This window comes from Hermetia illucens, chromosome 2 (genome assembly GCF_905115235.1).
Source record: "Hermetia illucens chromosome 2, iHerIll2.2.curated.20191125, whole genome shotgun sequence".
NCBI classification, from domain to species: Eukaryota; Metazoa; Arthropoda; class Insecta; order Diptera; family Stratiomyidae; genus Hermetia; species Hermetia illucens.
In genome coordinates, this window is record NC_051850.1 from 147,445,661 (window position 1) to 147,469,634 (window position 23,974).

General features: G+C 40.8%; 1 protein-coding gene across 2 annotated transcripts in view; it reads left to right on the forward strand.

Annotated features, from left to right (window-relative positions):
* LOC119650305 (titin) overlaps positions 1-23,974 on the forward strand; it is a 93,534-nt gene continuing 69,560 nt past the window's right edge. The window contains exon 1 of one of the 2 annotated variants that reach the window (XM_038052946.1): positions 1-202. In XM_038052946.1, coding sequence (XP_037908874.1) covers positions 148-202 — 55 coding nt within the window. In that variant the 5' untranslated portion in view covers positions 1-147. Of the gene's footprint in view, positions 203-17,574; positions 18,352-23,974 lie in introns of those variants that run through there. The other variant, XM_038052948.1, reaches the window with a different exon arrangement.

Consider the following 23,974-nt stretch of genomic DNA (forward strand, 5'->3'; position numbering starts at 1 on the left):
TAGTTCAGTTTGCCGGGAAAATGATGGCGGAAGTTCTGTCTAGCGGTATCGCTTGAAGTAATATAACAATTTAGTGTGAAAAATTAAAAAGAGGATAACATTATGTTGTGACATAAAAGGTGAAAGGAAATCACTAAGAATCGAAAAATGTTCAGCGGAATTGTTGCGTATCTTACTTCCCGGGTGAGAAGCGCCCTGATTTGTAAGTTTGAATTTGATTTATTCATCCATTGCATATTCGTATGTGTATGTATATAGTATATTCTGCCCAACTTGTATGCAAACGGAATAAGGAACGGGGTGTCCTGGGACTAGACAAACTAAAATATTTATGAAAGCCATCAAAACTATTGATTGAAGGCGGCTTGCTTAGATGTAATACGTAGAAGTGATACCTGCTGCGCTCGCTGGTATTCAAGGACATGGCGATTATTATCTATTTACTTGATTGGCAATTTACCGGTTGAGTTACCGAAAGTATACTTACATAGATGGAACTTAATGTGGATAAGATTTTTGTCTTGTTATCGCTGCTTTGCTATTTCTATCGAATAGTAGTAGAATTTTCCAGAAGGGTTTTGAATAAAATCGGTTGTTTGTTATACATATCTTACAGATCTTATCTGGCACATTAATAGGTAATTGCGTTTTCATCGTGAATCTTGTGGTGAAGTGTAGGATGGTGGGGGCGGATATGTATGTACTGCCTACATAGCGATGTATTCCTGCATGGATACTTTCGACGCTAAAGTTATTGATTAGAGAAACATAATTTATAATTAATTGACTAGCTAGGATTTTGAGTGTACCCTGATCTTCAACTAAATCATGAGTTCGAAAACGGTCCATTTCCAATTTTCAACATTTTTCAAGAAACGCAAAAAATTTTTTTTCACAGTTTGTGCAAATTAAATGCAGGGATTCTTGTCAAGCTGCTGCCCATTGGTCAGTTTACGTACTGACATATACATATCTTTAATTTAACAAGACCTAAGGGGAAGGGGGTGTAAACATGAAACAAAATAAGGAAAAGATACATTCAGGAAAATGTGAAAAATGAATCCTTTTCGAAATTCATAATTTAGTTATGTTGAAATTATTTGATATACGATAGTGAGTGAATGATCTCTCATTATCAAGCAAAAATAGTAGGTGTTGGTTGACAAATATCCAGCTGGGATAATACAAAAAATCACCAATGTTTTGCTAGCCCGACCCGCTTTAAAAAAGTCGAGCAGTATAGCCCCCCCTTACCCGCACTTGCTTATATTTGCTTACTTCGCCGATGAAGATAGTATAATTCTTTAAATTGAGAATCCATCTGAGGTTCAGCGGTAATCTCTTCAAAAACTTAAGAATGTTCATTACATCGATCAAAAAATATCCACACGGTGATTCAAAACAATTGCTACCAAATGGGGCTGTGAGGTCGGTCCCTATCCGAGTCGTGCTTGATAGATGGAGCCGGGTTGCATATTATGTGTACATTCGGGTTCCGTTTTCTTGCGAAGAAGATGGGGCTCGACCGGCGGAGGACCGGATGGCAGCGGGTGCTTAGAACTAGCAAATGTTCTTCCTCCTTCCCTCCTTGGTGAAAGCAATTTCCCAAAATGCTCACCAACGGTTTTGTGCTAACTATCAAATGGTTAGGCCGGGTTAGCAGTTATTTTTTAAATTAGCTGCAAAGGGATAGAGAGTTAGGCAAGCCTAAATAAAGAGTCCATTCTCAAAATTACGCACCTGAAAAAAAATCAAAATCTTTATGAAAGATATAGGCTATAAGATACTCACCATTAGGACAGGGCATTTAATATATTACTCAATTTAAAGTTTAGTGGAAATCAGAATATTATTTACAAATAATGGTATGTCAAAGTTGATTCTTTCCGATAAATGCTGTTTGTATATTGGATATATTATGCTCTTCATCTGTACAATTTTTTTACATGTATGCCATCGATTCCAGATATTTTATTTTTCATTGGTTGGAGTAAAAGAGTTGACAGGTTGTCCATTGGGTAGGCGCTGCATCTGAAAAACCACGGGGAAGTGCTCAATCGCGAAAGGGAGCTCTGGATTAGGCTAAAACTTCCATGTCCACTCTGCTTTCCGGACAAGTACTATTTGTTGTAGCCTGCTTTCTATGACCTTTATCGTTTAGTTAGTTGTGGTCGCCCTCTTCTCCTCCACTTGTTTCCGAATCTCGTCAGCCATGTGTCACTGTCCTCCGGTTAATGAGTCGCAGAGAGATTGCTTTGGTGTAGCGATACATTCAAGGTAATAGGGAGACTCATCCAACCCAAAGGAAAAGATATGCAAATACTACACTCAACATGTCCCCTGAGGAGTTGTGCTAAATGGCAATTTACTTCTCTATGCTTTTGCTTGATCCATTTCTCTTTTGTCCCCCCACCGCTGCCTTCTTTTATAAAATTCTTTCTAGTAGCTTTTCAGAGGTTCGCGACCCATTTGCGAGAAGATCTTTAGTTATCATCCACTTGCATCAACCGACATTATTCCAAATGCACACTCTAAGCATAATTAGAGGCCATGCTTATCTAACTCACATCGCAGGCCAATTTCACTTTTTAGAGATTAGCCGCATATAGTAGAATGAATCTTATTTTTTCAGTTGCGGGAATTCTGTGACAGCCACCTAGCTGTCGCTGTTTTTTGGCGAGCATGACCCTTGCTATAGACGCAGTCATTCTTGCCCATAACAAAATCAAGTTGGGAAGGACATATTTATCAAAATCATTCGTATTGACGAGAAACGCTTTAATAAGGAAGATCTCTCCATATTTAGATATAAGCACCAGTATGAAAGTACAAAATTTCTCAAAAGTATCTAATGTATTTTGATAATTGTGCTACGTAAATCAGAGGTACAAGTGTAAGGTTGGAGTCGTTAACCGTTTAAATAAAATTTACAAAGCAAAGAAATTAGGAAAATGACACATTTATGTCAGTTATAGACTTATAATTTGCAAACTGGTAACCCGAAAAATTGCGGCCCTGTGGAAACCCTGTTCACTTAAGGCCAAGCAGATGAACTGCATTGTACGGACACTATTCCCTGCGCACCCCGTACGTCGTGATGATGTCGCCGCGGAGAGGACCGTGGACTGCCCAATTTTCTCTATAAAAGAGTTGGAACAGGCAATCCTCTATATGAAAAACAAGAAGGCACCGGGACTCGATGGTATCACAGCAAGGGTATACAAACTGGTGTTCCAGCATCGGCGAGACCTACTACTCGCCGCATTCAACGCTTGCCTGAAAGAGGGCATTTTCCCTTCTCGTTGGAAGGTGGCGAGGCCTGCGATGAGCAGCAAGGGGAAAGGCAACCTTGAGTTCCCGTCGCGCAGTTTGTATGCTTGATACTGGGGAAGTGCTCGAAAAGCTCATCAGAAGTAGACTCACTGAAGCGATACGCGCTACCGGAGATTTATCCCCACAGCAGTTCAGTTTTAGAGTAGGAGATCCACAGTTGATGCTATCATGCAAATCGTGGATGCTGTTCATCGAGCGGAGGCACATAGCTGCCAAGCTCGACGGGTGGTATTCCTCGTAATTCGTTTAATTCCGTAGACGGTCAGAGGAGGATGGAGGTCACGTCGGAGGTAGCGCAAGGATCAATCCTAGGGCCGGAGCTCTAGAAAGTTTCTTATGATAGTCTACTTAAACTCGACATGCCGGAAAAGTCACGCATGGTCGGTTATGCAGATGATGTCGCAGCGCTTGTTGCTGAATGCATGCGATGCTAAGTGGATGGATTACTGCTCATGATTTCAACCTTGCACTGGTAAAAACCGTTGTAGTCATCCTGACTAAAAAAAGAATTCCGAGCCTGTGTCCCATATAATTCGGCGAGTCAATGATTGAGTCAAAATAAACGGTAAAGAACCTTGGGTTGATTGTTGATTCAAAGATGAAATCAAACCAGCAGCGAATAATGCGCAGCTGGAGTTTCGCCTTAAATAGGCTAATGCCAAGTATTGGGGGGCCTACGTCTAGCGGGCGACATCTCCTGATGAGTTCAACACAGTCTATTCTGGTCTACGGTGGGCAGCTTTGCGATTGGCGCCTGCGAATTGCACTGTCTCTGAACATCACACCTTTTTTCCTTGTGGAAGGTGGGATGGCATTCGTTAGCAGCTCTATTTAAACACAGGGGAAGATGCTGTGGAGCGCTGACAGATGGAGCTGTGTTACGCACTACGTTCGGGTTCTTCCCGTTGGAAAGCAGATAGAGCTCAACTGATGGAGGAGCCGGATGACAGGGGGTTCCTTAAATTGACAGTTGCCTTCCTCCCCTCCCGACCCGTTGGTGAAAGTAATTCCTTGATTTGAAGACTTTGCAAGGCGGGGGAGTTCAGAGGCTAGCCCGAAGTAGTGTGACAAATGGTTTCAGGCTAGCTCTCTGACGATGGGGAGGCGTTTAGTTGGTAGTCCAACGACCTGCCGTTGCAGGAGTGCAACACTTTGTGCGTCAATGCATTCATCACCTGTACGTCTTACAATGCAATAAATTCATATAAAATACGAAATTTTAATCGTCTCTAACTCTGTTAATATTAATTGAATTTCCTTAAAACTTTCCAAAAATATGCCTTATTCTATCTTTTATACTGATTTTGCACTTCTAGGATGAACTCAGGGGGTTTTTGGATAAATTTCTAAAATTTGGTAATATAATATCATTAAATTTGTTTGAGTATATACCAGAATGGGATGTATTTTGAGGTTTAGATTTCGTATTGATGCGTCGTTGTGATTTTTCAGACTTTTCGGACGGATAGGTTCTGTTTCACTTTCTGGGGCTCACATGTTCAGCGCTCATTCCCCATTGTTTCATCCAAAATCAAAAGTGGGACTAGTTTGAAAAGTAGTAAATGAATCCTTTCATATGATACTCACGTGGCCATCCCCAAAAAAAATCTGCACACCCTTTCGAGGGTAAGTCGTTCCTTAAACTCAATAGAAAATTTCGTGACAACAGGTTCAGCCACTTCCGCATAAATCGGGTGTGACAGACAGACAGACAGATATTGAATCAATTTTATTAAGGTTTTGATTCACACAAAAGCTTAATAAAATAAAAAGAAAATTAAAAATCTAGAAATTAGAAATCTGAAAAAATCAGAGTGATGCGCTTATATAAAATCAAGGCCTCAAAATATATTCCAATCCGATATCTGCTCAAATGAATAAATTTTTGAAATTGAACGGAGAAGCTCAGTTCATCCTTGGAGTATTAAATTACAGTAGAATAGAAGATAAAACCACACATAATACAGGAAAATTTTGAATAAATCTTGCTGTGTATGAAATTTTGCGCAAATCACTTAGAAATGAGGTGCTGACTTCATAATTATCGAGAATAATTGACATACGAGTGGAATACCAAAATCTCATTTATAAATAAGCTACTTCAGTCCTTTTTGTATCTTCGCACAACCGTTTGAAGCAGTTCCTTTTGCTTTTTCGAATAGTCTCTTTCAAGCCACTTAAAGTTTGTTTGTGTACTTCCTGTCGATCGTCACGAGCGGGGTTTTCCCTAGGCCTCTAGTGAAGCCTCTTTACTCGAAAATATGTGGCTGGCAAAGTTGCGATTTCTTTATTCTACCTATAGTTGGCTTGCATACTGACAAGCAGTCGCTTTCTGGGCATACTAATATCACATGCTTCCGTCAGATATAAGGTTATCTGGGTGGCTTTCTCTATTATCATACTATTCAGGGCTATTACTGGTGCAAGCACTCTAGGAAACGTGTTCCCCTCAAAAGCTTTTCACCATTCGGCGGGACATAGCAGCTGTATATGTGGATCCCTTTTACTTTTATTCTAATGAACCCCTCCTCCAGTGCCCCATTATTTCCTGAAAGGTCTGTTCTTCGCAAACCCATAGCGTTACTTAGCCCCTTTGATCTTTGACCTAAAGTAATTTTGAAATGGTTGACCAATTATGGGCAGATCAATATGTTTCTGGCGGATGAGTCCTCCGCTGCTTCGCGGCGGTTGAGGGTGATTTGCATCATCATCGAGGGCCCCATGATGATGGTTAGTATGCAATTTGTGTTAGCTTCACATTCCTTGCTGATATGACCCTCTGCTTCGTACCACCTGTGTTGCTTCGACATGCCCTCGAACTAGTATATGCGTTTGTCATGGCGCCAAAACCAAGGTATTTAAAGAACCGTTTCAGTGCCATCTGCTCTCCAAGCCGACACATAACTCAGTCGAAGTGTAATTTCACAATATTTCTAGCGATTAAATAATCTCACATAACTCAGCCTATTCTTCTTGAATGCTGCCTCTGTAGGGTTTTCATAGCGTGTTTACCGGTGATTTTTTAAATCCAATAAGGTCGAATTATCAGAGCCTTACAAATCCGCTACTTTGTGGCAATTTCATATATGTCCTTTTAAGCTATGGTGATTTTCAGTTTGCTAGTCTTTATGTCCGCTTGTTGCCTTAAATACATTTCAATTAGCTCAGCGCAGCGTCCGCAGTTACATCCTTGGATTTATTGAGCTTCACGATAAAGCCCTTTCTTAGATCGGAGTAAACGTTACCTTCCAAATTGGTGACTTCTACGTCTACCTCCACCCTATTGAGAATCTTAACGTATGACTCTTCCTCACATTTTGAGATGATTACAACTTCGATCTCGCCCTTTTCAGGTCAGTAGTGCGTGAAAGACAATTCGATGAAGTTCGGTAACTACGAAAAAAGAATCACGATTATTGCATTGCACCAATGTGGGAATACGCCGAAAAAGATTCATAGTTTCCGTTTTAGGAATGATGGGGTCCTAAGTCTGACGATTTGCCTCTGCCCTGGTAAGAAACCGTAAGCCGCCATCGCTTCACTTTTTTGATTCATAGTTCCATAGTCCGGTAAACGGACGATTCGTTTTTAAGACATTAGCTCGATACCACGATGTGGTTGACGGGCCACGGGAGGGCCGCCCGCGCTCCGTACGTCGCTCGAATGTCGTGACGTCTGTGCGTGAGTGTGTTCGTCGCAATCCTTTTCGCAAGCAGAAACGAATGCCGGCGGAAATGGACGTTTCAACTCGAATTATGAATCGTATTTTACGAGAAGATCTCGATCTCGGTGCGTACCGGCGGTGCGTTAGCCACAAGTTAACGCCAAAACTGAAGGAGATACGATGAGCTCGGTGTGCTGTTCTTCTGAAACGATTTCCCAGTAAAAAATATAACAAAATTCTATTTTCTGATGAAAAAATTTTTACAATCGAGGAAAAATTCAACTGACAAAATAATCGAGTATATGCTTACAATTGTTATGAAGCCAAAGCAAATGCTTCGCGAGTCCAACGCCGTCACCATTCGACTTCTGTCATGATATGGTGGGGCGTTTCATATCACGGAGTAACTCCATTTCTGCGAGGCCGGCGTCAAAACCAATGCGAGCGAGTACGAAAAGATGTTGGAGGATGCAGTCGAGCCATTGAGTGAATCTTTATTCGTTGGAAAGCCGTGGTGCTTCCAGCAGGGCTTGGCCCCACTCACAAAGCCAAGATAATTCAGCAGTGGTTAGCGGCGCATGTTCCTGACTTCATAACCACGGATGCAGTCGAGCCATTGAGTGAATCTTTATTCGTTGGAAAGCCGTGGTGCTTCCAGCAGGGCTTGGCCCCACTCACAAAGCCAAGATAATTCAGCAGTGGTTAGCGGCGCATGTTCCTGAGCAGGCAGCCCAAATTTGAATCCTCTGGACTACAGCCTTTGGGGTAAGTTAGAGGAGATTGCCTGCGATCGAACTTACATCGATTAGCAGAGTTTGAAGGCCAGCATCGTGCGTGTAGCTCGAGTAATGCCGATTCATACCGTGCGTGAAGCGATCGATGCATGGCCTCACAGACTTCGGACCTGTATAGCTGCTAGCGGCGGCCATTTTGAATGTTTTTTTTTGCTCGAAAGCTCCATGTTTCCCTTTTCTAATGGTATACTTTTCGATTGATTTGGTTTATTACTTCGTGAGAAATAAAGATTTGTTTGACTGACAGAACTTATGGCTATATTACATACATCCTCCATGTTGGATCCACTGCTTTTCTGCGGAATTGTAGTCACGTTCGCTTCCCCAACGATTTTAGTCGTCCTGGTCACTTGTTTCGCTTTCTTGAGAGTGGAGCCCTTTTTTCTTTTGCATGTATATTTAAGTTGCCATGTAATAAATTCCATAATCAATATTTTATTAATATTACGTTACAATACATTTAAAATTCACAAGTTCAGGTTGTTCCTCTTTATGATTATTCATGTTTCTGTTTTATTCACTACAATTTTGAATGTGTGGTGAAAGGCTTTCGACTTTTACAATTTTGAAGGTCTTTGAACGTTTTAGACTGTTATTTTCAAAACTCCAGCCTTCATATCAACCTCCCACAAGTTGTCATCAAACGTTTAACTTGCATCTTCCTTTCCACTCATTTATTGATCATCTTAGCCAATATAAATTCACACGAAAGCCAGTCACGCTATGTTATCGCTTATTTCCAATTCATCAGGATCAAAAAGTGTGAGTGATTAATGATTCCATACTACAACTTAGCTGGTAGTGTTTGGTAGAGAGTTGTACATATCTATGTATCTAAAAGTTTAATTGCATGGGTATGTCTTCGCTGCCTGTAAGAAACATTCAACTAACTGTTCTCCACTTTGACTACTATAAAGTAGTAGGACGTAGAAAAGTGTCCATACTTCCTATGAAAATGTGTACATTGGTGTACATCGTAAGTAAACATTCCTTGTAACATCAATGTAGAGGTAACATTTTCATTTCTATAGATTTTCCATTTTCAGTTTAGGAAAGTAGAAAAAAATAGAAATCAATAAAGCCGAGCAATAATAGTAGAAAAACGTAAAAGCATTTTACAGGTTGAGAGCCTTGTTAGGCGGACTGTATTCTGTATTACTTCAATTGTCCTAAGTTATACTCACATAGTTTCGGTTAGTACGAATATAGATTGCATCAGTTCAGTTTGGGTAAGTGCGTTTGAGTAATTTGAGCAAAACGGCCAAGAGGAATCTGCTGAGATTTCCAAAATAGAAATTTGGTTTTGCTTTCGGATTTTGAGACTTTATTTTGAAACAATGGATACTGTGGTAGTGTCGGGATTCCAAAAAAAGATATGATATCTCACAGATTGTGTCAATTTAGAAGAATAAATACTTTTAAAAATGTAACTAATTATACTTAATAATGATATTTAGTGTTGAAATTAACTTAAACCTAAAACTGATAATATTCCAAATCGTGTAGTGGTTTTTAAAAATTAAGTAACAATGGTACAGTTGGTCGGTTTGGAATTCCACTAGTTTATTGGGACCAACTGTGGGACTATTTCATTCGCAACCGATCAATACTGGACTAAAAGTTATGGAATAACAGGAGCGCTACATGTACCCACTATAGAACAATAGGATAAATTTATTACTTTTGTAACTTTTGTAAGTAGCTGTCTTAACGCAATCAAAATATACCATACCTTGAGGCACTGTGAAGAGTTTTTTGAACATAGTAAACAATTCCTATACATACATATCCGGGAAGTTTGAGTTTGTTAACTTATCAATCATCCTTTGATATTACGGAATTACAGAGAGTTATTAACAAATGTTCGAGCGGTATAGTGTTATATACTACGTGGCGAGAATTGTATGTGTATTTTTCCGGAAATAATATCTAAAATATTTCACGAATGAATTATGGACTATCGATACCTTGATCGATAAATAGAAGGCTGGCATACAAACAAGATTATTTTCTCTTTATTATAAAATCACTATAGGGGCCGTTAATGTGCACATATTCATGGTGTTTCCAGCACTGAAAGTGAGAACATAACTGACTTCAACTCCGGAGTATTTTTATTAAAATATTATCAAGGGACATTGCACTGCGCCCCAAAAGAAGTATTGTGCCCTATTACTGGTTATAGTATATCTATAAAATATAGTGTGTCGTTTAAGCCTATAACCGGCAGGAACTTTATTATGTTCCCTACTTCCAAGTGTTGCAACCTGGCATCTGGTATTAAGTATTCTCCCAGGTGCCTGAGCCTACTTTGCACTAGCGTCGGACACCCTCCTAGAACATGTGTGGAGGTTTTATTACGCTTCTCATATCACCACATAATCCAGATGCTCTTCCTGGTGATATTTAAACAATTTTTCGAGAGTTTGTAGTTCTATGGCTTGGATTGTTCACTTCCTCAGTCGTTACTTTTCATTTTTCAGTGTCGTGGTCATGTCATCTCTGCTGCATTGCTAGCCGCCTGTCTCATTATCTTCTAACCCAATATTGCCCCAGAGTATCCAGACCTTATTGAACGAGCCGAGAGTGCTCAGTCTCTCAAGGCATCCCCATGTCAGTTCGGAATGTACCTGGTAGGACGCATGTGCCTTATTAGCCGGTTGACTGTCGGTTAGAATAACAATGTTCGGCCTCTATATTTTCTTTCGAGGTTGAAGGAGGCACATCTGTCTATGCGTATATTTCCGCCTGAAATATGCTGGTATGCTTACCCATTAGCTCAATGTGCGTTTTCTTTGCACTAATGACCCCGGCGCCTGTTCCCTCTACCGTAAGGGCTGGGTCACTGCATCAGATAATCAGTTGCTGCTTTAAGCCGTATGTCAAAGCTACGCTCTCTCAGTTTGCCCTGTTTCTCCAACGTGTTTCAAACTTCTTATCGAATTGAAAACTTGTTGTCATGTTATCCCTTGGTATTTCGGGAGTAATTCGGGATGCCGCCTAGAAATAATATCAATCTCCTTCAATTTAGGTAACTCTTCGCCTCACGAGTACTCCCGGAAATTCTGAATATCGGCCTCCTTACCTGCATCTATATGTGCAGATGGACAAGCTCTCATTGCAGATGGACAAGTTCTCATTGCTCCACACGCAGGCCAGTCATTGAAATTTGTGTAATTCCCTGGCTCTTGAGCTGAATTTCGTTCTATCTACTAAGATTACCGTCCCATAAATAATCATTGGCCTTACTATTGCAGTGTATATCCAATATAGCATTTTCGGGGTGCGTCCCGATTTTTTCCCTGCTATGAACCCGCTAGTCATCAGGGCCCTTGTGGCTTTCCGACATATGTTTTGAACATGTCTCTTCCAGAGTAGTTTTTTGTTTCCTGTGATTTCCAAATATTTGACCTTTGTTGCTCGTCTCACCTCCATGCCATGTAATCTAATTCCTCTCAGGTGACCAAGCTTGCGGTTCCTAGTGAATGGCACTATATCGGCCTTGATGCGTACTAGTGATTCGTACTCCGGTTTGGATTCTATCACATAGGGTGGTTTTGCCCTTATGGAATAAAAAAACATCATCATCACCCTGGACTGTATTCCAGTGTTTGTTGGCTCCCATAGGAGTTCACCAACTACCATGCTCCACATTAACGGTTATAATTCTCCACCTTGTGGACAACTTTGAGTAGTGTTCATGACAATAGAATTTGCAACTGTCGACACTTCTATTTGCCTGCTCTCTAATATTCTATCCATGCAGAAGGCTAGCATATTTCCCACGCCCTTGTGCATTAGGGCATATCTATGTTCATCGTGTTATCGAACGCTCCTTCGATGTATAAAAACCCACACTGTGCTATTTCCTTTGTATCTACGGCCTTTCGAACTACATCCGTCGGATATAATGCAGTTTCGGTTGACCGTCCTGCCTTGTCCACCGTTTTGAGTACGAACGATGTTAGGCAAATTGGTCTGAAAGATTTAGGTTTTTTCCCGCTTTCGGAATAAAGACCACTTTTGCCCGTCTCCATGCCCTTGGTTTAGATACTACCTTTTCTATCCTTAGAAGAGATTCCAAGATGATTTCTAGGCCTTTCTAGAGTAGTGAATTTGGAGGTGGATTCTGTTTCGTTTTGCTTCCTTGATCGCGCTGCTATACGTTGTCAATGCTCTTTTGTCCTTCTGCAAGTCCGCTTTTTGTTTTGCCCGGTTGAAGAGTTTTGGACCTATTTTACTATACTCGCTAGGTTTCTGTTCCACTAGGGTACGTCCCTTGATGACTTGACTATCTTACCCAGCTTAAAATGCGTCAACGATGACTCGGTTAGGCCTTTCACCACTATTTCTAGCTCAATTTCGCTCTTGATGTCACCGCTTACCAATAGATGAACCATGTTGTCCGTCAGGTGTCTTGTATAGGAATCCCAGTCTGCCCTCCTGGGATTTCTTATTTTTCTAAAGTCTGGAGTAACTTTCATGTTCCAGTTTTGGAGAAGAGGGATTCCTACTCCGTTTTTAACCAAACAAATTTTGTATTTTCGGCAACCGACTCTTCAATTATTAGGTTCGTTACATTCTGAAATATACGAGTAAATGTAAAAGTATTACCTTAATTTATGATGTTTCTTTTTCCGGAGGAACTTTTGGACTCTCTCTTTGGAGTTTGTTCGTGTTATTTACTTCCTTCTAGACCTATGTTATTTTATCGCCTAGTTCGAACATGTGACTTTCCACTGCAAATTTTATGTGTTTGATTTAGGTGCTTTTTCACTCTATCCGCTTCTTCGTGTCTATAACACGGAGACCAATTTTTTGTACAGAGTGATAGGTTCACAAAACCCGATTTTTTCTCTTTACATATTTCGAAAGTATAACATATTGAAAATGCACTGCCAAAATTTCAAATTGAAATTCGAAGTATTTCTAAAGTTTCAGCGCAAAAAATGAAGTGCGCTCCCGTAGGTATAGAAGCGGACAACTGGCCGGTAGAAACTGCTCTAATTTCTCTTCTATATAATACCCTCTATTCTATGAGGAATCCAATAATCTATCAAAACGCATTTTTAAAATCACAGGGAAACACTCAAACATGTCACACTATACTACTATCTTAAAAACATCTTTGGATCGAAATGTGGGTAGCCAAAATGGCGTGGACTCAGATAACCAATGCAATTTAAATAAAACATATTGACTAAAAATTGATTATCTGTCGTCCAAATGTTCAGCTTCGAAATGTGCTCGCGTCGAAACTTTCGGTGTTTTGCTGTCGAAAGATGCTGCATCTAAATGAGCAGCGTCGAAACATGCCTCGTCGAAACGTTCGCGACCAAACGACTTGCTTCCATCTCTTAGCATCATCCTCGCTGGGGATCCGATATTAGCCATCTTCCTCGCTGGGGATTCGATATTAGGCATCATCCTCACTAGAGATGAACCATATTTTACTGTCTTCTCTCATGCATAGTCAAAGTGCATTGCATGAATGATTTCACCTCCCTATAAATAGTTGTTCTGGGGGCGTTTTGGAACTACAGCCATTACTATATTGTTTGCAAAACAAATTAACATTGCCTTCTCTGGCATGCAAAAGTCAAGCATTCCATCGTACATGACTGTTCAGTTGTATCCTAAACGTCGAACTGCAACGTGCATGTCGACTGCTCTTCTCGCTCCTTGCACACATACATGCAATCGTTGTTGAGGTAACCCTCTCCTCCTTTACTTCTTGTTCCACATCAAATTTGGTGGAAAGGTGGCAACTCTCAACACTCACGCATACAGCGAGTTACATCCTTTTACGTAGAATTTAAGGGAACGAGGGGGTCCCCATCATCCAATATAGTCATGTGCGATATCAAATGAAAAGTCTCGGTAAGTACTTTCCGGAGCTGGTTAGTTTTGACATTTGTTGGAAAGGTGGGGAGTGCGGGAGGAGGGTCGAAAGTGATCATTTATTTACAGGACCCATTCTCAGAAACTGTCCAACCGAAAAATCTGAAAAAAATCAAGAGGCTGCCACTATATAGTGCCTAGGCTCCGAAATACCTTCCTTACCGATATGCCTTCAAATAAAGTTAATAGTAGTAGATTACTATAATTTTTAGTAATTGGCTGCGAAACCCCCCTTAAGTTCATCTTAGTACCACGAAACTAGTAATGTAAGCTATAATATGGAGAATGATCCCATCAAGTTTGGTGGAAATCGCACTATTACTAACAAAGTTATAATAGGTTAAAATTGTCGTTTCTTTAGACTCTGAATGTCAATATCACCCGAATGTGGGTACTCTCACATAATATATGCATATATTACGTGCTACATACTAATGGGAAAATGCTCACTCAAATGTCTTTATATAAGAAATACACAAAACCTTTCATATCTGACGCGTCCAGCTTCCGGTTTCCCAAATTGTTCTCTTTTTTGTTTCAAAACTTTATCCATTGGTCGGGACGCCAAGTGAGAGAAACCACACTTTTGCAAGTGCTTAGGTCATGATCAAGAAAGTAGCTACTGATGCTTAGGCGTTTTTTTCTTACCCAACATGGGTCGTAGAGAGAAAATCCAGACCCCGGGTGAAAATTATGCAAAAAACCGGCCTGGGGTGAAAATTATGAGAGCACAACCGTTATCTTCTTTCCATTAAAATTTCTATTCCGGTTCCCTTAGTCAGGGCCCGGGGGAATCCCCTACTTTCCACTCTCCTCTCATCAGACCAAAAAAAAACTCTTGACAGATATTTTACTTCTCCTTAATGACCTTTCACATTTCCTTTATACGTTTCTCAAATTCCTCGGTTTAGAACAAAATTGATAACAGCTTACAAATTATGAAATTGTATTGTTTCCGGAACGTCAACTGGCTTCCTGGCAATGAAATTCCCTTGATTGAGATTCACTTTTGCAATATTCGCATGCACCTCCACAACGGTATTGTGGACCTGAGAATGCTTGCTTTCTCCAACTTGGGCGATAATTTCGGGAAGCTAACAATGGTGAAAGATTTGTCGATTCCTTTAACTTTCATCACCTCAGTATTTGTATAGAATATTCGAGTGCAGGACCCAATACTAGGTCAGCTGGGTTTCGAACTTATCAGATCGATCACATTACGATCAGGAGTAGATTTAGGAATAATCTCCTGAATTTGCACAACAAAAGAGGTGTTGACATCGGCCTCGAAAGAGATAATGATCCCTTACCGTTTAGATGCGCTCCGATCGACAGTAGAATAGGCAAATCTCTATTGCAAGTCGGGGCGCAAAAGGCAGCGAAAACGTGGGGGCGGATCGGCGAATGTAACGAACTGAGAGCTCCGTTGGCCCATGCGAGCGGGATTGGTTACGACACGCTGGAGTTCCGTTATCCGTTGGTAAATAGCCATACATCTCAAGCCAGGGTAACAGGCTGAGGTAGACTGCTCCTCCAAATAAAAGCGAAATTACTTTAGCCCTCAGCGTATGAATAAAAAATAATAAAACCAAAGTTCTCAGTGAGACTCGACATCTTATTATAGAATATCGAGAAAGTTGATCAACCCCATGGCCACTCGCCCTCTTTCCTGTTTGCTGCGTGTCTGCCAGGCGCGATCAGGGATATAAAGTAGGTCTCAAGTATCGCTTCGCCACAGTACTCCATCCCCAACTCACCAGAACGTGGGTGCAGAATTCGAGTTCCCTAGAAGTGTTAAACACTGGCAGCGTGTGATAGGGTGGCAGAAGCACTTTCAACATGCCAATGGCCTCCCGTAGCAGACGCAACAACCCAGTCTCTCTAAAATCGTCTCTCTTGTTGAGGACCAGTATCCGGGGAGTGGTAGGTTCTCCTCGTACACTCGATCAACAAAGCTAACAGCATACTCTTCGTGGACGGTTGTGTGGGGGCCAAGCAAAACAAAAGCCAAGGCGGCCTTCAGCGTCCGGTGTCAACGTTCCAGCACCCCATTGGACCGAGAATGGTATGTCATTGTTCACTGATGTTTGAAATCGTGGAGCTTTCTGGATTCTGAGAAGAGCGCAAATTCGAACTGCAATCTCTGGTCTGTAATAATAACGGCTGGAACATTAAAACTCGGAATCCAATTTCGACAGAGGTCCTAGAAACATGACTGTGCTCTAATGTCGTTCAGAGCTGCTGCCGATCAAAGATCGCGAGGCAACACTTGCAGTTGTGCGAGTTTCGCAAACCTAGTGGCCCTATACTTCTGATTTGCGATGCATTTTCTGGCCCAAGAACTAACGTTCTTTTTTATGGATGGTCAAACATACTTGCTAGAGACTAGTCAGGTCGTTGTCCGCATGCCGGGTACGTAGGATCGTGCTTCCTTACGAAAAGCGGCCGGAATATATGGTCTAGATCTCCTTTCAAGATGTCACAGCAGTTGCGTCATCCTTTTGAACCGCAATGTTTGCCGAAAAATCGAGAATATCCGGCGTTTTGAATATTTGAAGTAAACTGACTAATGAAAGTTAGGTGGCGAAGTTGGTGGCGGATACTTGTTGTGAGACAAAAGTGAGAGGCTTATGGTTCGTCAACGAAGTGAATACTGCAATGTCAAAGCCATTAACAAGCACAGCTAGGGATGCATCTTTTGAGGGAATACAAAAGGGTAGCGTCTATCAGTTGTTGCTTGTTGGTTTCAAACGCCAGAACGGCTTCTGGATATCACGCAACCTCCCCCGATTCTTGAATTTTAGGACCAGACAAGAAGACGTTAAGGAAGAACTGGTGGTAAGCAGCTTTGGGCAGGAAGTGGCAGTAGTAGTTTACAATGCCGAAGAACCTTCTTAGAGCTTTTACGGGATCTTTTGAAGTCTTTTATCGTCCTAGGCAGCAGAATGTTCGCTTGTATCTGGTTTGGATTATGGTCACGGAAGCGTTGAAAAGAGATATACTTGACTCGGTGAAGGAGGCGACTAAATATCATGCAAGTAGATAAAGCAGAAGTCGAAGTTTCGTAGTACAGACTGGATGGATCTCGGGTTTGCGCCACATTGCACAGTCAAAAAGTCAAGTGTACAAATTGCTGTTTTTAGAGTATCTTCGGCGGCTACAAGAATTTGGTGGTAAGCCTTGTATTGGCGAGAAACACGACATTTTGGTTAATAGTCCGCAAAGTCTTCCACGCTTAAGCTTCGGTCTTTAAACTTTGATGAAGGATGTGATTGGAGGTTTGAACGGCTAACTCCAATCTTTCCGTGGATGGTATCCTAACCGCAGTTCCATTTTTTACTTACCAAGTCGTTTTTAACTCATTCTTTGGTCTCTATATGATGAAGATTTATAATGCAGTATGATAACTCGTCCCCGTTGGTTAATTGAAAACGCCTGATGTGGCGAGGAGAATCTACTAGCTGTCAGCTGACCTTCTTGCTCTGTGTAATTTTGTAGTATTGACATTGCAAGTAGCGAGTGGCTATGCTGCCATTCAGGTCTACTGCCAGCATTTCTGTGTAACTTGTATCGGCGGCGTTATAATATCTGCTACTTCATTCATATTAAATGATGGGTGTTCTGCACTTTCATTTCAATTGCACATGCAAAAATCTTTGGAAAACTATTTCCATCATTGAATTCGAAGCTTGCGCTTTAATTCGATGCTCAATTGGCACGGAACTTTTCTATAATTGGAATATAAACATTGTTCTCGTGTCGCCACAACAATAGACGTCTCTCTTCGCACTAAGTGAATAAATTGAAATACCTCGATTAGAAGATATTTAATTTTAGCACCATTTCTGTTAAAGAAAGCAAAAGTAACATGCATCGATCACTATCAGGAATTGTGAACCTTACTTCCAATTGCGTGCCTCTAAATGAAGTGGAACCACACTTCGAGCCACTCATCTTGGTCACTTAGCCGAATAGAAGCATCTGAAGAACGGATAGTATCTGATGTGTCGAATACAACGGACGACGACATCATAAACCACAATTTCAAGCTCAAAGAAGTCGAGAAGAACGAGTCCGTTCTGCGGACGACCGTCCACATTTAAATTAAGTTTGTTCGAACGACCAGTTTAGTCGACGAGATCCAATATTTAAAATGATTTTTCTTCTATAAAATTAACCGGGAGTGTGGAGTGGAATCTATATTAAAAATATAAACTTTCATATTGTATTTTCTCGTCATTTGGATTTTCGAAAATCATAATTTTCGAGATTCGACTATCTGGAGAGATGATCTATTCGCCCATTTACAATTTCAAACTTCATAATATTGGATACCGAAAGTATAGAAGTGGAAAAGTGAATGGATTTTTCATGACTTAATATAAATAATTAAGATATTAATTTATTGTTTCCGTCATTATCTTACTTAAATGCGTACATTAAATCATCTTCTTACGTCAAATAATATCTAACGAACCATAATCGAATAATCAGTGCATCATGTCCGGTGAAAGTGTGGTCTAAAAATATTGTGCAAACCAATGGTAGCAACTTGATAGTATGATTAACTAGAGGATCAACCGTTTTGAAGGAATCAGCGAACTTTGAAATATAATCAACTGCGTAGAATAATGGATAAGCAAGAGGAACAAAAGGAAGGTAGGGCGACCACCGAGACCTTGGCCATTTTATATTTTTAATATGATTTTCTTTAAAAGAGGCAATTATAGAGGATAAAATTGAGTGAATGAATCATTTATATTCGAAGGCAGCGTCCAAGTGAATATTCATTCTGTATTTATAACTTTTGGACATGTCCCACTCTCACACCTCATCGGACTGCGGTCAGTGTGGAAAAAGTACAGTGGCGGGAACAAATTAATTTCATGTGTGAAGTTTCTATGGATATGATACTCCCACGCACAGTTATGATCGCAGGAAGACGATCAAACAGCATCCGAATATTTTGAGTATCTGTTGAAATACAAATGCAAATAACAGTGTTTAAATCTATTTCGCAAATATAGTGAATTAGCATTATTGCAATTTAGAGATTTACTTACCGCATTTGCATGAGAAGGTCGTTTTATAAATAAAGTTTATGATCTTTAGAACGGATAAATTAGCAATAAGATTTAGTTTGAAATCAAATTTCAAAGAAGAAAAAAGATATTTTAATAAGTCAAAGTGAATATGGGATGCGAGAACCTCAAATTGTACTCATAACGTAACGATGGTCAATTTCGTGAACACGAGATCCATTGATTTTGTCAATATAGGTTAAAAAAGGTTATGCAGACAGACTATTTAGCTGTATTTGTTGCTATTGTTGTATTTTTAGCGATTTGGAAGAAAGATCGAGTTCATGTTGTATCTCCTTAGTCTCAGTTTAATATATGCATAAAAGACTTTTTGAGATCCTAGGTAAGGCTTCGCTGATCAATACATGCAATTGCAATCGTAGTCAACCTTTGCTTATATTTTCGTTAGGATTTCTTTCTAATCCGCGAACTGTATCTTACCGTACAGGGCCAACCGTTGGTAAATTACACATAGGCAAATACTCTTTACTGTACAAGGCATAACAGAATCAGTTCAATAGTACCAAATGTGGCGCATTTTGACTTCTTCTTGTCCATATTAGTTATTAATTGGAAAATCGTGGTTTTTACTGGCTTTGCACTGACCTTTTTTTTGAATAGGCCCTATGTATGGTTGTTAAGAAATTACAGTGGAGGCTAGACGGTGGTCAGAAATCGAGGGAGGGGCGGATGCTTTGAAGTCAACTGTGGATGAACAGGTATTTTGAAGCTAGTTAGTTAGTTTAGTTTACTGGGGGGAGGCGCAGCTCCGAGCACTCAGGCCATTGTTAGGCCCACTGTACTATGCCCGTAAATCACCTATTCAATGACTTCCCGCCTACGGCGTTCGCAGGCTTTAGCGAATCTGAGCACATTCTCCAGAGGCAGAGAGGATGCAGATGCTTCATTGAAGAAAACCTTACCAAGGTGTCTTCGTCTGAGTTCTGAGGAGGCCGGGCAGCTGCATAAAAAGTACAGAGCCATCTCCTCGTCCTCCTGACAAGGCTGCTCATAGCAGAAACCGCTACCCCAATCTTTTCCATATGGTAGTTTAAGGAGCAGTGTCCCGCTAAAAGCCCTACTAGGGTTTTCATGTCCCATTTCTTAAGGGACAACAAAAATGCCGTTCTAGTGGCCCTAGGCTCTTTCATAAGAATTTTTGCCTGCCGGGAAGAGCCCAAATTTTTTCACTCGGTTGCGTGAATCCTTGCAATTTCACCCGTCAGAGTAGATTTGACAGTAGATGTTCGGATTCCAAGAGCTGGTTCTGGCCCCAACATTGTGGATCCAGATCCTCGGCGAGCCAGTCTGTCAGCCTCCTCATTCCCAGCGATGTTAGAGTGCCCCGGCACCCACATCAGGAATGTTTCGTTCAGTCGGCCAAGTTTCAGCAGCACCTGATGACAATTCTACACCAACTGGCTTGATATGTCGTTGCTATTTAGTGCTGATACCTCGATTTTTGTCGCAAAAATTCTTTCGCTGCCAATGAAATGGCATATATCTCCGCCTGGAATATGGTCATCATTTTTCCCAGGGGTCCGGCCAGTTCTATTCTCGGATTCTCCGAGAACACCCCTGCGCCACATCCGCCCTCCATGACTGATCCGTCGGTAAAGATTATTAAGTCAGTAATCTGAAAAGGCTAATAATCATTTGTCGACCATTCTTCTCTTTTGGTGATTGCGACGGTGTATATCTTTTCAAAGACGAATCTGGAAACCATATGATCGGTCGGCATCAAAGCTACCGGATGTTTGTCAAGGAATTTCCAGATAGACGCATGACCGTGTGATTGGCCGTCTTTCCACACACGAATGGTATCGAATTTATATGAGTCATTGGTTGGTTTCCGTTTCACCTCCAAGTGAATGGAGGGTAAATTTAGGATAGCTTCAAGTGCGTATAGCTGCCCTACCTGACGTTCCTAGTCCATTGCGGAGGCACCAACTGTGGATTTCATGCAGAATTGCATTCAAGCGGTCAGATACTGTGTCCGCAAACTTGCCGGTAATTATTACGGCTAGGTCGTCCGACTGATATGTGAATTTTTCTCCACTCTCGCATGTGAAGGATCCAACTGATTAGCAGCGGGTCGATTCCATGCTTTCTTGCCGCATCATAAATTGCCGCGAATGAGGCATAATTGAAGGCATCTTCGATGTCCATGAATGCGCCTAAGGCGTATTCTTTTTCGAACATCGCCTTTTCAATTTTTGCCGTGAGTTCATGGAGTGCTGTCTCCGTGGATTTGCCTTTCTGGTAGTCATGTTGCTTATGGTGAAGTGGCCATCTAGAAACACCGCGAAACATATTGATTATTGAAAGTTTTTACCACACAAGTTTCGTTAGGCAGCATTTTATGAAAAAAATCCGAATCTCTTTTTCGAGGCCTATTTCACTGCGAGTCCTAATGAATTCAATTCGTCAAAATGTATTCAACTCTTCCGTTGATGTAGCTTTTGTTCAAATTTGAATTGGTCCAAAATCATTCGATGAAAACTCGAAGCTTCAATGTGCAGCATGTGCTATCATATTCACTATCACCCTCATTATTATTATTACTTGGGTAAAAAAGTGTCCGAACCATTCACCAAAACAAACAATTGTAGTTTGGTTTGTGAAAATTTCTCCAGTATGACTCAAAACGTGCTCCTTCTCAGCATGGACGTATCCGGAAAGAAAATGGCTTCGCCTTTTGTCCATCAAACTGACCTTTCATGTCCCCCAAAATTATTGTAGATTAGGTAGTGGAGATCCTATCCCTTAAAACATCTATAAAGATGGGTACCTGCCTGCAATGTTAGTAGGCCTCTGCGGAGTCAGAAAATCTGGTGCCAGCTGCTAATTTGTCAGGGAAGATTATTATGTCTGTCATCTTCAAAAATGATCATTCTTCTATTCGTCTATTCAAGGACATATTGAGAAATCACATTGTTCACAGGTATCAAAGTCACGTGATCTTTGTCCAGAAATTTCCTAATGGACGCTTGATCGTACCGCTGGTAATCTTTCCAGCGTCATCCAAGCAAATGAGAGTTGATTTAGGGTAGTTTCGAACGCCGAAGTAGTTCTCATCGCTCTAGTAGCGCTTAAAAACCGAAGATTTTACAATCTTCTTGCTGTTAGCAAAGTTTTTCCATGCCCATCATTCCTGGATAATTTCAATCAACTGCACTCCTAAATTCACTAGTGCGCAGTCCCACTTATTGTTCATAACGAATGACACCGTCGTTGTAGCGTCTGTAGAAATCTGTTTCGAAAGCACCAGCCGTGAAGACTCGCTGGTCCCCCACAAATGATTGCAAGGTATTCATTACTAGGAACTATAGCGACTGAAGGCAATTCACTTTCATTGGGCCAGAATACGGATCTTCCTCCACTTCAACTGATTAGTATCGGGTTAATTCTATGCTTTCTTACCGCGTTGCACGATTTTTAGAATGAGGCGCGTACGGTCCAAAATTCAATCTATATATTAATAAGTCCATGAAATTATGATTGACAGGAATTCACATAAAACCCCTTTTCATCCTCTGAGGTAATTCGCTATTATAGATGGGTACTTTATTCGTACACCATTGATGATTATTCCCACTTTATTCAACTTCTGCTTCCCAGGCTATCCCGAAGCCAAATTCCTTTTTAGTGGTGAACACATTATCCTAAATTGTTCGTTCTTTTCATGGTTTGGGAACTCTAGTGGATTACACACATTCCATTCAATTCCATTCCATTTATTCTATCAAGAGCTCAGTAGAATCATTCTCCCACTACATATTATTTAAACGTTTCGAAGCCATTAAAGTTTACTTTCTCTACGACTAAGGTGGTCCGAATGAAATGGTATGATACCATAAGTTTCACATTCTAGATATTGCGGTTGATTTGACAGATCTTTTGATTGGTCATTTCAACAGATTTGCTTAATCCAAGCCAAGGCTGAGGAGACGAATCCCTCGCTTTTATTCCCACAGGGTAGAAATCTAAAAAATAGACATTTGGCAAGCTTCAACTGCTGCCTATTTGTGATGCTGGTACCTCAAACTCGAGATCATTTGTGGAGTTGTTTTCGATAAATCCTGTTTATTTTCTTACGATTGGTGACGTACCAACTTCCTGACATTTACTGAAGAACATGACGGGTAAAATATGGGGGACAAGTTGGTAACAATGGAAAGTTAAAATCCCCCACCTGGCGGAATATTGCACTCTTCCTACTTATCCTTATGTGCAGAATATCAGAGCAATTACATAATCTATATGAATGCCTATTAAGGTGGAGTTAAGAAATATATCCACCCCCGACTTGCAAATTTTGAAACCTTATAGCAACCGAAACATCAACAGTGTCTCAGATAGAAACTGACCTCACGGCATTTTGACTATCGAAAACCATTTTTCCAGACTTGAGCAAAAACTCCACCCATATTGGCTGGATATCTGCTTCTAAGCGAGATGAGAAGATGGGCCCCTGGAGAGTACCGCTCTCCATCTTGCGACACTATATTTTTGCACTCTAGTGACAATATATTCGATTCTGGTGTCGGGCTGCTACTAGAAACTATCGGAAAGCGCGTTCTCATCATCTGGAAGCCGGTTTCTGTGAGGATATTGTTTGTGAGATTTCGGTCTAGGTTAAGGAGCATTATAATTGTGCATCAAGAGAAATTTTCGATTTGGAAATGAGGGAGGCTTTCTATGAACAACTATTTACAGTTCAGGAGGGCCCCCTCCTCATTATCTGAATGCGAAGGTCGACTTGCTTGGGCATGTGATAAGGAAGCATGGTGTCGGTCACCGTAACAATAACGATGCTAATTTGTTCAACTTTAATCGCCTTGTTATTGGCAGCACTTTCTTGCTGCGCAAACGATACAAACGCCCAAAAATATTGATGAGCAATGGGTCGCTATTGAAAGTATGGAGGCAGATCAATGAAAGTAAGGAGCTGAAAGCTGTTGGTGGTTGGCTTCGAACGTTACTGTGGGTTTAGATGGTACGGTAAGCTACCGTAACATGCGAATTATCTTAAATAATCAACATCATAGTCTCGCTGCTCTATGGTTGGTAATCTAAGATGTTTCCTAGTGCCTAGAAGAAAAGAATAATGATTAATATTCTGAAGAAGAGTAGACATCTGGGATGCAGCAACTGTAGAAGTATTTGTGTGCTTGCTGCTATCACGAAGATATTAGCTA